Source organism: Condylura cristata, unplaced genomic scaffold (genome assembly GCF_000260355.1).
Source record: "Condylura cristata isolate star-nosed mole 26May11 unplaced genomic scaffold, ConCri1.0 scaffold00015, whole genome shotgun sequence".
NCBI lineage: Eukaryota > Metazoa > Chordata > Mammalia > Eulipotyphla > Talpidae > Condylura > Condylura cristata.
The window spans coordinates 33,217,690-33,233,886 of record NW_004567116.1 but is presented as its reverse complement, the minus strand read 5'-3'; the positions used below and the strand labels follow the sequence as shown (position 1 = coordinate 33,233,886).

The window sequence follows — 16,197 nt, the reverse complement described above, 5'->3', positions numbered from 1 at the left end:
TTTAACCCGCTGCGCCACCAGGGAGGGCCCTACAATCCATTTTTAATAGTTACTTGTGTATTCTCCTAAGAATTTATTAAGCATATACAAACACAAATAAATAGCCCTCTCCCTTCCTGTGCTTTTTCAAGATAGTAAACTATACTATTTTATACCCTATTGTTTTTTCTTTTTAATTGAGTAATGCTTCTAGAAAACCTTGCATTATATTCCACATTCTTTTTTTTTAAAGATTTATTTTTATTTATGCATACAAAAATTGGGGTATAGGCCAGAGGTTCAGGAGGTGAGAGGATTCACCAGAGACAGAGTGGAGAGTGGGGAGCAGAACAAACAGATATATTGAAATACACTGTTGAGGAGAGCAGTGGGCGGGTCAGGAGAGGTCTGCCATGCCATGTGGGTCACCCTTCTGGTAGGGAATCAGACTTGTGCTGTAGTAGCTATGGATGGCTTCACTGTGCTGTGCTTTAACCCATTGCACCACCAGGGAGAGCTCATCTGCATTTTCTCTTTTTTTTTTTTTAATTTTATAATAGTTTATTTTGACATATTTTTGTGCATTTTCCCATCTCAGTTGTAATCCCCTTGGGTTTCCCATCACCAAATCACCCCATCTGCATTCTCTTTTAAAGCTGTACCATGTTTACCAATGGACATGTTATTTCCCTAAAATTTTTTGCTGTTTCAAACAATAGATAACTATGTGTGGGAGTTTATCTCACAGATAAATCCCTAGAGTAGAATTGCTGGATAAAAAGATGTATGTGTTTGTCTCAACAAAATTGAAGTAAACAACCCCATCAAAAAATGGGCAGTAGAGCTAAAAAGACACTTCTCCAAAGAGGAAATGCAGATGGCCAACAGGCATATGAAAAAATGTTCAACATCACTCATAATAAGGGAGATGCAAATTAAAACCACAATGAGATACCACCTCACCCCAGTGAGAATGGCACATCTTCAAACAACTAGCAACAACAAATGTTGGCGAGGATGTGGAGAAAAAGGAACTCTCCTGCATTGCTGGTGGGAATGCAAACTAGTACAACCACTATGGAAAACTGTTTGGAGGTTCCTCAAACTGCTAAACATGGAGCTTCCCTATGACCCAGCAATCCCACTCCTAGGTATCTACCCAAAAGACACAAAAACACTGATTGAAAAAGATACTTGTACCCCCATGTTTATTGCTGCTTTATTTACAATTGGAAAAACATGGAAGCAGCCCAAATGCCCAAAAGTAGATGACTGGATTAGAAAGATGTGGTACATATATACAATGGAATATTACTCAGCAACCAAAAAAGAGAAACACATGTCTTTTGCAGCAACTTGGATGGAGCTGGAAAAGATCATGCTGAGTCAGATAAGCCAGAAAGAGAAAGAAAAATACCGGATGGTTTCACTCATAGCAGGAGTATAATGGACCAGGCGAGAAAATAACAAAAATAATGAACAACCATAGACCAGAGACATTCTGTGGGGGTGGAGTGGGGAATGGGATCAAAAACGGGGGGGGGAAGGGAGGGAAATGCACGGGACTATGGTGGTGGCACAGGGGTGATTTGGTGATGGGAAACCCATGGGGATTACAATTGAGATGAAAAAAAAAAATGTGAAAAATGATGTAAAAATAAACTTTTTAATAAAAAAAAAAAAAAAGATGTATGTGTTTGTAAAACTGTACTAAGAGTTGGGGCCTCCCTGGTGGCACAGGGGTTAAAGCCTCAGTGCTATCAGTGAGCCATTGCCAGCCATTGAGGCATGAGTTCCATCCCTAGCCAGGGAGCTAACCCACATGGCATAGCAGACCTCTCCTCTCTTGCCCACTGCTGACCTGAGTAGTGTGTTTCAGTAGATCTCCACTCTGTCTCTGGTGAATCCACTGGCCTACACCCCAATTCTTATATGAATAAATAAAAAAATAATAATTCTTTACAAAAAACAAAAAACTAGTAAACATTGCCAGACCTCCTTTTTGGGATTAACAGTGTTTCTTCCCCTTTAAGCATAGTACAGTGATAGCAAACTTTTCCGATTATTGCCAATCTAATGGATCTCATTATAGTTTAATTTTTCATTTCCCTTAAATAAATTACATTAAATACACTTAAAAACTGTTTTAGAACTATGTTAGAAACAGTGTTGAGTTTCATTGCAGCTACCACACCCTATTCAGTGTAGCTAGTCCTCAAGTAAAACCCCCACCCTTGTGAAGTCCTGAGCTACTGAAAGTTGCCTGGCTTCATTCCAGCCCTCAAAGCCTTCTTTCTAGAGAATTTTCATAGCCCACAGGTTATAGATAAGAATGTTTGCTACATAAGAATGTTTGCTTTAGGGTAACTATCATTCCAGACCAGTAACGATAACTGGTATAAGGTATATTTATCCAAGCGGGGCTATAAACCCATTAGGGAATCTTAGAGCCATGGAAATGATTGCAGAACTGATTAGGTGAAACCATTCTATAAGACAGACTGAAAACTGCTTCAGCTACTTTTATTGAGGAGTGTAGGGAGTTAAGGTATAATTAGTTATATAGTCCAAAGAATTGAAAATAAACACTCTCTAAAAAGTTGCTAAAGCTAATTAAAATAACTAGTTTGAATATTTAGGACAAATTTCCCCTGCTGTTCAATAGTAGAATGTTTCTATTTATTGTAACTATTAGATTATTTTGTGTTAAAACAATAATACCTTTAATTTTTTTTTTTAAGATTTTTATTTATTCATACAGAATTGGGGTACAGGACAGAGATGCAGAGGGTGAGAGGATTCACCAGAGACAGAGCAGGGAGCAGAACAGGCAGATCTACGAAGTACACTGCTGAGGGGAGCAGCGGGCGGGCCAAGAGAGGTCTGCCACGCCATGTGGATTTCCTCCGGGGCAGGCGGAATCGAACTCATGCGGAAGTGGCCTTAGCTTCTTAGTGCTCTGCTTTAACCCGCTGCGCCACCAGGGAGGGCCCAAATACCTTTAATTTATACTTAAATTTATTCAAGCATTTCCAGGCCCCGAAGATAGTCTGCTTAATCACCCCAAGTAGGGACATTCTACTTTTTGGATAATGGGGAAACCTGTCTTTGATTAATCTTTTTCCTGCGTGTGTGTATAAGCAAAGTTAGGATGATAATATAATTTTCTGTACTTGTCAAATACCTAATAGTACATTCTGAACACTTTCCCATATCAAATGTCTTTTAAAGGATTTTTAATATTTACAATATATTTTGTCAGCTGGGCACATCACAGTTTAATTTATATTCTACATAAATAATTCTTTGTACAAGCCTATATTTTCCTAGAGAAATTCTAGTTATGGAACTGTTGAACGAATAGCATAAATTATTTTAAACTTCTTGCTACATAGTTTCTAATTTTTTTCCAGAAATTTTTAACAATTGTACCTTGAATCTAAAAGTTTTCTTTTTTCACTGTATATTGCTAGCATTGAGGATATTTTTATATGTGTGTAATTCACAAGCAGACATGAAATTCTCTTTTTATTTTCAGTTGACCACTAATAAGGTTGAACATATTTTTCATAACAGCTTACAATCTGTTTTATCCTAGTTGAGGATAAAATTATTTGCAATGAAATGCACAGGTACTATGTTTATAATTGTATTGTAAAGCATATACACTGAGGACCTACCTCGTGGCACAAGCATTAAAGTCTCAGACTATCAGGCTGTCTGTAGGCCCTACAGCCTGAGTTAGATCCTCAGCCAGGAGCTAACCCTCATGGTGCAGCATCTCTCCTGTCTGGCTGCTACCTGTGTCTGGCTGCCACAGCCCTAATCAGTGTATTTCAGTAGATCTGCCTATTCTGAATTGCTCCTTCTTATCTCTGGTAACCCTCTCACCCCCTGCAACTGTTGCTTACACGCCAATTCTTCTGCATAAACAAATAAAAATAAACTCTTAAAAAAAAAAAACTTATATAACCACCATGCCAAACAAGATGTACAAGGTTTTCATCACCCTCACGATCCTTTCCTTTTAATCCCCACCATTTAGGCAACAACTATTCTGATTACATTATTTTATCTATTCTTGAATTTTGTATAAATAGAACAACCAAATGAACTCTTTATATTTAGAGTTTTTATTTCACATAGTATTTGGGAGATTTATCCATGTTATTATATGTAGCATACAGTTCATTCTCTTTTTTTGAACTTTGAGCAGTAGTTTATTGTAGGAATATACCAAAATTTGTTGAACATTTATCCCTTTGCTGAACATTTGTGGCGTTTCTAGTTTTTGACTATTATGAATAAGGTGGCAATAAAAATGCTAATTAAAGTGCTACAAGCTTATAGACATCTGGTCTTATTTTTCTTAAATAGATATCTGTTAATGGAATTGCTGGGACAAAAGGAAGATGTATATTTAACTTCTATGAAAGTGCCCAAAAAGATTAACAGAAACACTTTCTTTACTTATATTTTTTAAAGATTTATTTTTATTTATTTATACATACAAGAATCAGGGTGTAGGCTGGAGTTGTGGGGGATGAGAGGATTTACCAGAGATAGAATGGGGAACAGAACAGGAACATCTACTGAAATACACTGTTGGGGGAAGCAGTAGGCAAGACAGGAGAGGTCTGCTGTGCTATGTAGATTAGTTAACTGGGCAGGGATTGAACTCATGCTACAGTAGCTGCTGAGAGCTTCATAGTACAGAGACTTAACCCCTTGTACCATGAGGGAGGCCCCAAAAAAGCACTTTTTTTTTTAAATAATATAATAGTTTATTTTTAGATCATTTTGTGCATTTTTCCATCTCAGTTGTAATCCCTTTGGGCTTCCCATCACCAAGTCACTCGTGTGCCGTCACCATAGTCCAGTGCACCTCCCTCACGCCCCCCACCACCACCATTTTTTATCCCATTCCCCATTCCATCCCCATAAAATGTCTCTGGTATATAGTTGTTCATTATTATTATTATTTTCTCCCCAGTCCATCATACTCCTGCTATGAGTGAAACCATCTGGTATTTTTCCTTTTCTTTCTGGCTTATTTCACTAAGCGTGATCTTTTCCAGTTCCAACCATGTTGCTGCAAAAGGCACGAGTTTCTCTTTTTTGATTGCTGAGTAATATTCCATCATGTATGTATACATCTTTTTAATCCAGTCATCCACTTTCGGGCATTTGGGTTGATTCCATGTTTTTCCTATTGGAAATAAAGCAGCAATAACCATGGGGGTGCAGGTGTCTTTTTGAATCAGTGGTTTTGTGTCTTTTGGGTAGATACCTAGGAGTGTTATTGCTGGGTCATATGGAAGCTCCATTTTTAGCAGTTTGAGAAACCTCCAAACAGTTTTCCATAGTGGTTGTACTAGTTTGCATTCCCACCAGCAGTGCAGGAGAGTTCTTTTTTCTCCACATCCTCGCTGACATTTGTTGTTGCTAGTTGTTTTAAGGTGAGCCATTCTCACTGGTGTGAGGTGATATCTCATTGTGGTTTTAATTTGCATCTCCCTTATTACATGTGATGTTGAACATTTTTTCATATGATTGTTGGCCATCTGCATTTCATTCTCACTGGTGTGAGGGGATATCTCATTGTGGTTTTAATTTGCATCTCCCTTATTACATGTGATGTTGAACATTTTTTCATATGATTGTTGGCCATCTGCATTTCCTACTTTTAATTTTTAACCTGTAAATTTTTTGTTTTTCTTCAGGTTGCAATTGTGGCTCAGGACTTGGCAGCCTTCCATACTGCCTCATCAGAAATGGGACACCAGCAGCATAGCCATCATTTAGTAACCACAGAAACTAGACCTTTGACCTTAGTGGCAACATCTAACGGCACCCAGATTGCAGTTCAAGTGAGTATAATGACAACTGTCCTCTATCTCTAGCTCTCACTCCTATACTCTGTGCTTGACATATAACCTTGCAGCTAGTAATCTGTTACCTAGCTGCCTGAAGGAAATTGCAGTGTATTGAAGTGGACTCAAAGAGCCTAACACTTTGTATTCTAGTTTCTTTGCCTATTGTAGGCTAATTTATAGCAGGACATTCTTGTGTATGCCTGATCAGTCATTTTTACTCTCAAAGTAATGCTCTTAATTTAGGAAATTAGGCATGATTCTGTAATCTTCAGATCTACTCCTTGAAAATTAACCTAGTATAACATAAACCCAAAATAGGTCTTCTGAGAATCACTGCATTATTTTACAGTGGGGAATGTGAGGAATGGCAGAAGACTAAGAAGCAGCCAGTATGTTGGAAATCATTATATTCAAGCAGAGAATCCAGAATCCTAGATGCTAAGTGCAGATTACTTCTTCCTGAGGAGAGTTGTTTATCATGGGTTCACTTGAAAGAGTTTGAAAACGTGCTCAGGAAAATGCCAATCATTTGTTTTAATTTAGTTTATGGGCATAGACATTAAAGGCGCAGGAAGCCCTTTAAATATCCCTTGGCCAAGATGAGAGTCTTTTGTCCCTTTTTGTGTGAAGATTTATGAAAACCCTAAAAATAAATAAAGAAACTGCATTATTCTCACACTGTTGGAATTTGATTTTATGCTCTTAAAAATTGGATCAGCCATACAAGTTTAACAAGCACAGGTGTCAGGATTACAGAGGGAAATTTACTTTTGACATAGATAGTAGTCCCATTAATCTAAGATTCAGTCAACTGCAGTCTGAAAATATTATATAGAATTAAGATATGTTGAGAGACCATGTTTATATAATTTTTATTAATTACAATATATTGTTAAAATTGCTTTATCAATTATTATTGTTATTAATTTATTATAGTACCTAATTATAAATTACACTTTATCATCGATATGTATGTATAAGAAAAACATATTATGCTTAGTGTTTGGTACTATCTGCAGTTACAGGCATCCAGTAGAGTTCTTGGAACATATCCCTGTGGACAAGGGGAGCAACTGTAATATTTCTTTGGCATTATCTTGACTGGCTTTGTATATGTTCCTGTTTCAGCTTGGAGAACAGCCATCTCTTGAAGAAGCCATCAGAATAGCATCCAGGATCCAACAAGGAGAGACACCAGGATTAGATGATTAATCCTCAGCACAAGAGGAGAGCAATAGAACAAGAGAAGCCTTTCATCTTCAGGCAGCAGAGACCCATGGCACCTGGGCCCAGGACAATTTGAAGCTTTCCATTCCTAAAACACTGTACACATTTTTATGCAAGAGTGGAGAAATTTTATTCTTGACACTTTTGTGTACATAACCCTTGCAGTAGATTCCCAAACTGACTTGTTATGTACAAGAAAATATGAAATTAGGGCAATACAGTAAATTTTCATGTTACTCTTTCATCAGATTGCAAACTCCCACAGTTGGCATGCAAGATCAGCAAAGTCTTACAGAGTCTTATGATGGATTTTTAACATACTGTGAAAAAAAAAAGGCTATATCTAAATTGTCAAAGGTTCTATACGTCAAGCAATCATAATTCCAAAAGCCATCATGGATAATAAAGGATGTAAAGCCTTCAAATATTTTCCTGTTAGTAGAATATCTGCAGTTTTTGTTCTACTGTATACCTGCCCATTTTTATTTGTATCTCATGGTTTGAATACTATTCATCATAGTTTCACATCCCTGTTAAATACCAACTCTTGAAGCTAAAATGCTAATTATATTAGCATTACCTTGGATTATGTATAAAATTACAAAGTTTGGTTATTTAAAATTAAAAAGTTAAATCCAGTGCATTGGTTTTGTTAAAGATTTTACTTAGTGTTCGTGTTTTGTTACTGTTTTTTTAAATAATGAACTATAAAGTTTGACCACAGGCTGGAGTCCAGAATGACGGTTCTGTAATTAGAAATGGCTTTACTCTGAAAATTAGGTCAGTGGGTTGGTGTAAATTATTTATTTTTGCTTATGTACTTTTGTTTCAAAGTTTATTTACTCTAAAGTTTATTATTAATTTTGAATACAGCAGTTTTTTAAATGTTACCTTTATATTTGTTTTTTTAAATTGATATGGACTTGGAGGAAATGTTGCAGAAAATAACATGAGTGTAATAGATAACAACTCAGCACACCTACATTGAGAGTATATAGTGTATCGTGCATAAAGCAAGCACTTTCCCGTGTAATTTTATGTACTCAATAATCTGGTAAGATACATGGAATTTACAATCCACATATTTACATAAGGAAACTGAGGGTCCAAAGGGGTTAAGTGTCTTGCCCAAGGCACAACTATGAAGAAGAAAGATGGAAGAGTTGAAAATTCAGATTTTCTTACTCCCAAATCCAGTGTGTGTTCTTTACTATAACACTGCTACCTCGGATAACATGTTGCAGAGATGATGGAGATAAGCATTGGCAATTCCTGATTACCTAATGAGCTGACCACTTGGAAAAGCCTCTCTAATGTAAATAATTCAGTATAGGATCCAACAAAGTCAAGGTGGGCTGGGTGGCTAAGGGTTGTCTTGTAACACTCTCCTCCAGTGGTGTTCACTGTATTTTGTTTGCCAGAGAACTTTAATGTGACTGTCCTTTCAAACTTCACAGTAAACATGAAAAATTATTGAGCCATCTTACTTACTATATATTTGATGAGAGTCTTCTGAGTCTTTGCTAAAAAGGGTTGTTGAAAATGGGACACTGTTCAAGCTTGGGCAAGGGATATGTTGCTTCCCCTTCAAAGCCCTTGATAGGTATAAAGCATTAGAAAAGGTCTTAGTTGGGCCTCCCTGGTGGCTTAGGGGTTGAGTCTCAGCACTACCACCGCAATAGCCCACCTCTGATGCCTGGATCTAATCCCCAGCCAGGGAGCTGACCAACTTGGAATGGCAGACCTTTCCTGTTTCAAAAGCTACTCCCTTTAGCAGGGTTTCAGTGGATCTTCCTGTTTTGCTCCCCATTCTAACTGGTGAATCCTCTCAACCCCCATACCTCTGTCCTACAGCCCAGTTTTTCCATAAAAATAAAATCTTTTTAAAAAAAGTCTTAGTCTCCCACAGAGCCTTATCTTCATCCCTGACAGAGACATTGAAATATACACCTGACACCTGCTGAGGCTCAGGAATGGGCTACAATGTGGAGTAGGGGAAGGACAATGAGTAAAGTTGAAGTGGTACTCTCGCCTCACTGCCCTGTCCTAACAGCTGGCCAGGCTCTCCTCCACTGGGCCCACCAGGCCAGCTGTGCTTCTCCGACCTAAGCTATTGACCTGCCCTGGCCCCTAACATCTGCCCTTAGATTCCAAGATGTTTCTCCCTTCATCCACGTGTTTTGCCAGCTGACTTGAGCAGGGCTGAGCTGGAACATGTTGGTAGGCCTGATTATTCATCAATCAAAAGAACATGTCTTCCTAGTGCACCAGAGAAACGAGCAGAGGCGAGCTGCTGCTTTGTCTTCTACTTGCCTTTCTGGAGTGGGACACCAAAAACCTAGGGAAGTGGCATATTTCCTCCAGGGAAGACCGGCTGATGTGCTGACAGTTGCTAGCAAAGCTAGTCTGAGTTTTCTCTGAAGAGCATTCAAGATTCAGTGTAACTGCATGAATAGTTAAAATGAAAATTATCTGGCAAAAGCTTTACTGCTCACTTTTCTGCATACAGATGAAAGAAAATGGGATTCCTGCTCTAATTTCTCCTTAGTTTACCTCTCTTCTGCAGGGTTTTCCTGGGACTCATAGGAAGTTTTCAAAAGCTCTCCACAAAGCTGAGCACCTTCCCTAGTCTCTCCCCCCCACCCCACTTCCTGGCCAAACCCTTAGCCCTAGCCTAAGAAAGGGATATGGGAAACAGCTCTAATCTGGGTTACAGACCCAGTCCCAGTGCCCTCCAGACAAATGCTGCAATTTCTTTGAAAAAGAGGTAAAGTCTCTGAGAGGGTTGTCTTATCTTTAAAATGTTCTGCTCCTGGGCTTTTTTGTCCTGAAGAGGGCTCTAAAAGGCAATAGGTCCCTGCTGAGAGCATCTCACCAGATTTTTTTTTTTTACGATTTTATTTATGCATACAGAACTGGGGTACAAGCCAGAGGTGGAGGGGCTGTGAGAGGTCTGCCGCACCATGTGGGTCACCTCTGGGGTCAGGGATTGAAGTCGCTCTGAAGTGCCCATGCCAGCTTCACAGTGCTGCGCTTTAAACTACTGCAGGCCACCAGGGAGGGCTGCCAGATGTCTTTACCCCGCCCAAAGGAAAAAAAAAAAAAAACTAATCAGGCAAGTGGTTTCCCCACTGCGTTAAGGCTTTTCAAATACGCCAAAATTGCCTCCTGTTCTTTTTTTTAAAAAATCAAGAACAGAAAAGTGGATTAACGTGAAGGTAGTGAAAATTTGTGGGTACTTTTCAAATCATAAAGGAACTAGCTAAGGAACAAAAGGCAACCTTGGGGGTTGGTCACAAGCAGAAGGCACCAAGGAATTGCCAGGCTCATCACCTCCTGAATCAAATCGACCAGCTGTGACTGGACTGCTCTCTAACCTTCAAGTATGTCATTTGATGTTGGGAGAAAAACGGGTGAGTGATGGGAAGACCTGATGCCTATTTGAGTCTCTGGGGTGACACTCAGGAGGAGATTCCCACACCAGAGCTGGAAGACTAGTTTTACTTCTTTGCCCAGTGTGACAACAACTTTTGGTTTATAACAAGCAACTACCAAAGAACAGATTCAGTCCGGATATGCCTACCACAATCTTTGTGACTAGAAGATGGAACTAAGTATTATTCTCACTCATGGACTTATAGGGCAAATCTCTCTGCCAGGTCTAAAGAGTCCCAAATTCTGTCACTTATTCCTTGTGCCATTCAACACTCCTAAGCCCAGTCCTAGTGAATGGGCAAGTGGCTGGCAGTTTTTGGTATTCTGCATTACACTCTACAGTTGCATGGTAAAGGCTATCGGGACACCTTCCTCCATCCTCCCAGGGAAAGTTACTTGCTCTCCCAAAGACCCATTGTCAACAATGACACAGGCCACAGAGTGCCGATAGCTGGTGTCCTTGGAAAGTAAATATTAGGACAAATGCCCTGTGCTGCCTTGCCCTTGGATCTAACTCTACTAACTGTGCTCTGACCTTGTTTCTGAAGATTGAATCAGCTTTGGTCATCTCTCCCGAACCCCAGAGTTGCAAAATTATGCTACAGTTACACCAGCAACACTCAAAACATTTTTCCTGTTATCAAAACCCAGCCTGGGTAGTGGGGTCCTTGATCCTACATCCTCACAGGGAAGAAATGGAAATGGTATTTTTTTTTTATTTATGCATAAAAGAGCTGGGGTATAGGCCAGAGGTGTGGGGCAGGAGTGGGGGGATGGGTGGTGAGAGGATTCATAGAGTGGGGAGCAGAAAAGAAAGATCTAAGAAGGTGAGACTCTTAACAGGGTGGACCCAGGAAAAGAGGAGTTTCCAGGTTCCCTACCCCACTCAGGAGGGTAGAGCTGAGCAGAGAAGAGAGGGGTCTGGAGAGGAGCCTGAAGAGGTAGAAAGCAGATGGAGACCAGAAGGTGACCTGACGGAGGCACATAGAGCAGAGAGACATGTGAAAAAAACTGCGCTTGCTTTTTGGTCCTGGGCTGGTTTAAACAGATGTGGGTGAGAGACCCGTGGGAAGGTTAATTATGGCAGCGTTTATCTTAATTTTGATTGTACTCTTTTCCTCCCAGACTTGTCTGGCCATTTCTGACCCTTTCCTATGGGTCCTGGCCAGAAGGTGCTTTTAGTCTTGTGACAGGCTTTCAGGCCTTGTTTTGGGCCAATCCCTCTTGGGTAGATGACTAACTTCAGGTGTTTGATTTAGACATTATGTTCTGTCTTTTCTGTATTGCACACTAATTGTATTAAAGTTCCTTTCCATTAAAGGTCTTATGTTTGTCTTCATGCAGCAGATGGTAGAACCTATTGAGAGCAGGCAGGTTTGGGAGTTCAGGAGTGCCCCTCTCTCCCTGCACTGTAACAAGAGTTAAAGAGATGGGTCAGCTGTGCCATGTGGGTCAGCTCCCTGGCTGGGGATCAAAAGGCTACTGATAGCTTCATAGTGCTGAGACTTAACCCACTGTACCATCAAGGAGGCCCTCCAGTGTATTTTTAAAGAGAAATAACTTGTGTCCATGGTGCTTTAAAGTTTAAAATACGTGTCTGCCATTTGTAATTGGGCCTTAGGGTAAATTACTTTTCTAACTTACCTCTTCAGTAAAATCGGGATGATATAAAGGACTACATGAATGTAAACAATATAATTGGATAAATTACTTTTGTAACTTTCCTTTTCAGTAAACTGGGGATGATATGAAGGTCTACATGAATGTAAATGATATTACTCTTAATATCCCCATTAAAGTCAGGAGCAAGACAAGGACACATACCACCTCTCCTAGTATTAGCTAACTGAGCTAATTTGCCATTGAACACCTCTCCTGTTATTAATGTTGTTCTGGAAGGGAAGTGAGTACAATTAGATAATAAAACAAAATAAGAGTCAGAAGCCCTAGGAAGAGGGAAAGAATTATCATCAGTTTTATGATAGTATACCTAGAAATCCAAAATAAGCAACAGAAATCTTGTTAGAAATTATATAAGAGCACAGAATACATTTTGTGGCTCCATCTTATACTGGTCATTTTTCGGTTTCTTGTGTTTTGAACAACTGGTTGACAAGCATAGCCACACAGGGCCCCAAAGGGCAGCAAAGCTTGGTTGTAGGGGGCAGGGGGCAGGTACAAGTGAAACACTTAAGTCTTAGTTGTTTAAAAAGGACCTAGTGAAGGCAAGTGATCTAGTTGGTATTTGCAGGAGTGTGTATGAGCCATCCTACCATTTCAACTGTGTTCCTGGCTAAGTTAATATTCTGAACTGGTAACCAAGTACAGGAAGGCTTTTATTCTGCACTTAGAAGTTTGGCAAATGTGGGCTCTCCCTGATGGTGCAACAGGTTAAAGCACTGCATTATGAAGCTCTCTGAAGCCACTGCAGCAGGAGTTCGATCCCTGGTCAGGGAGCTGACCCACATGGTGTGGCAGACCTCTCCTGGCCCACCAGCTGCTCCCCTCAGCAGTGTACTTTGTCAGTCTGCCTGTTCTGCTCCCCACTCTGTCTCTGGTGAATCCTCTCACCCATCACACCTCTGCCCTGTACCCCAGTTCTGTAACATAAATAAATAAACCTTAAAAAAAAAAAGTTTGGCAAAAGTATTATATCTTAGATGTTAGATATCCTGTCACTATGTCCATGTATCTCTATTCATCTTGCAAACTCTGATTACTTATATTTAAATGGACATGCGAGTGGCTTCCAGTTTTTGGTATTTTAAGTAAAGCCTTAAACATACCTCTGCCAGATCTCCCGTTGGCTGATTATCACACTTCAATCAAGTTCCTGCTCAAAAACTACGTTCTTAGAAAGGCCTTTACTATAAAGTAGCATTTTTCGCTAATCCTCTATCACTTCTCATTCCCTCATCCCCCACCTTTTTAAGAGCATTTATCATGACTTGATTATTTTTGTACATTCGATTCATTAGATCTTGTCTTCTCTCCACCAGAGACCTCAGATACTTCCTTTGCTCCACTGCTGTGTTGTGAGGGTTTAGAGGGGGCCAGGCCCAGAGGAGAATCTCATTAACTACTGACTGAGTGACCTAACACAGTGTTAAACATTCATGTATATGTATACATATTCTTACATCGTTGTGATTTCTTGGACAATATTTTATTTCTCCCTTCAAGTGTAGTTCCCATAATTCTCCTACTCTTATGTGCCTGAAATCAATCAGCATAGTCCCTGTGCTCATCCCTCCCATTTTGACCCAACTCCCCCGCCTCCCCCTTTTATGCCTCAGCTTGCTAGTGTACTAAACATTCTCTTACATAGTTTTTGCAAATCTATCTCACTTGCTGCTCCCCTCAGCAGTGTATTCAATCTGCCTGTTCTGCTCTCCACTCTGACTCTGGTGAATCCTCATAAATAAATCCTTAAAAAAAAAAAAAAAGTAAAGGTGCAATTTGAACTCTCTGGGCCTCACATCCCTTACTTGCAATATATAGCATAGCATGCTGTCTGGAAGACTGACATACACTGCGTTCTAGTCTGGCACACTTGCTGCGGCCAGTGACCCTGCCTCCATCAAGTCTCCTAGTTCTCATCCCCACCTCACCCCATTCTTCCTGACCAGAACTAGCTAGTATTCAAGTACTAACACAATCTCAGAAACACTGTCTCAGGGGCCTTCTTGGTGTCCCAGGGGTAAATCTCAGCACTATCAAGCTATCACCAGCCACATTAAGCTATAGCCAGCCACTGTAGCATGAATTCAACTCCCAGCCAAGGGGGTGACCCACATGGCACAGCAGACCTCTTTGCCTCGCAGTGTATTTCAGTAGATACCCCTGTTCTGCTCCCCACTCTGTCTCTGGTGACTCCTCTTGCCTCCTGTACCTCTGGCCTGTACCCCAATTCTTGTATGCATAAACAAATAAATCTTAAAAAAATAAAAAGAAATACTGTCTCAATGATACTAACTATGATTGTGATGGCATCTAACCTATCTGGGCTTAAATTTTCTTCATCTGAATAATGTGAATAAAAGTACCTCTCTTTTTGAGGGTTCCATAGAAATTAAACAAGATAAATTTGTAAAGCATTTAGCTATAAAGATATAGGGGAAGTGGCACTATACATTTCCCACTTCCCTCAAAAGCACCTCAGCTCTTTGTAGTACATTTCTCATTGTTGATCTTGTATTTTTCTTGTTGAAGTGAATGCAACGTCAAGATTTTATTATCCTCATAATAAACAAAAGGGGATGCTTAGAACAGGACTACTTGTTTTTTTAACTCCTCCCCAGTTCAAAATACTTGCATTGCTGATAGATAACTTTTCTTAGACCTGCAGTTGGCCCCAGTATATTTAAGTCTCAGCACAATCTTCTTTGTAATTATAGCCTTTTCCCAGGAAATTGACTTAGCTTGCCCTCCAGAGCCACTCTGCTTCCTGTGATAATGCTGTTTTCTTTGGACATACAGAGAATCTTGGCCTTGTACTGTGTCTCTTTGTGGGATTGAAGATTATCACACCTACACAAAATCCAGCAGATTTTAGGAACCTGCTATGTTGTGCTAGCTATGCATGCTAACGAGAGTGCTAGCAGCACAAATAAAGAGTTCTCACCTGTATTAAGGTAAGAGGCATCAGGTAGCATGGCGGATGTTGGAAATGGACAGTGCTTGAACATAACATACACTCAGTAGATGATGTGAAGTAGGGCTGATTTCTGCACTCAAGAACTGGCTCGTCCTCTTCAGTATTTTTTTTCTTGTAAACATGTACATAACCAATCAGCTGATTGTGTCACACACTGCTGAGTACGCTCTACCCAACCGGCTGCTGGATGAGCTCATCGAGCAATCTTGTCTGAGCTGAACAACGCCTTTTACAGAACTTTAAAACTGACTCACCACTGAGTCATCACAGCATAGCAATACCCAAATATGCTCCTGTTGCTACACAAAAGACCAGCATGGGATGTCTGCCTTATCTCCTTTCCCTTCCCTAATGAGGCCAGAGCTCCTGAACTCACTGGAGAAGAGTCATCACATCTATTGTGATGCAGTTAGCTGAACAAAGCTGGTTTAAATAATTACCTGGTGGCCAGCAAACAACTGGCAGCCTTAGTGGTCATCCAGGTCATTTCCTGTACATGTCACTAACCAAAGAGGTGACATAATTAATCAATTACTAGAAGGTATATTGAAAGCTAGCACTTATAATTCTTCCTGTTTACATTTCGGTGAAATGACCTTTGAAGGGAATTACTGAAACTGTCGAAGAATATAGAGAAGAGCGACCCTTTGTGTCTCTGTAAAGTAGAAAAAAGATGGAATACTGGAGGAAATGGGTCTACCTGTTTCCATTCTAGTAGAAAGCAGTTATGAAAAAGCAAATAAGAAGAATTATGTTTTGGTTAATTGCTTCACAGAGATATAATTTTTAATATATTGGTTGAAAACTCTCTCTTACCTAGGAATGACGTGGACAGTACTCTGTATTATTTCTTGGGACAGTCTGGAATTTGGCATAATTTGCATAGATCTGACTGATAACAGTGGACTATCAAGGTAAAGGTTCATATAACTGAGCAGCCTTATCTTTTATTAGCCTAACTAATAAGGTAATAGTTGTGGTTTTGTATGTGCAGTGGCACAACTTTTTTTATATATACTTTTT

At 39.8% G+C, this 16,197-nt stretch overlaps 1 protein-coding gene across 2 annotated transcripts in view; it reads left to right on the top strand.

Moving 5' to 3' along the window:
* Window positions 1-7,972, top strand: part of ZNF143 (zinc finger protein 143) — a 51,516-nt gene extending 43,544 nt beyond the window's left edge. The window contains exons 15-16 of one of the 2 annotated variants that reach the window (XM_004683056.2): window positions 5,703-5,849; window positions 6,984-7,972. In XM_004683056.2, coding sequence (XP_004683113.1) covers window positions 5,703-5,849; window positions 6,984-7,067 — 231 coding nt within the window. In that variant the 3' untranslated portion in view covers window positions 7,068-7,972. The remainder of the gene's footprint in view (window positions 1-5,702; window positions 5,850-6,983) is intronic. The other variant, XM_004683055.2, reaches the window with a different exon arrangement.
* The last annotated feature ends 8,225 nt before the right edge of the window (window positions 7,973-16,197 follow it).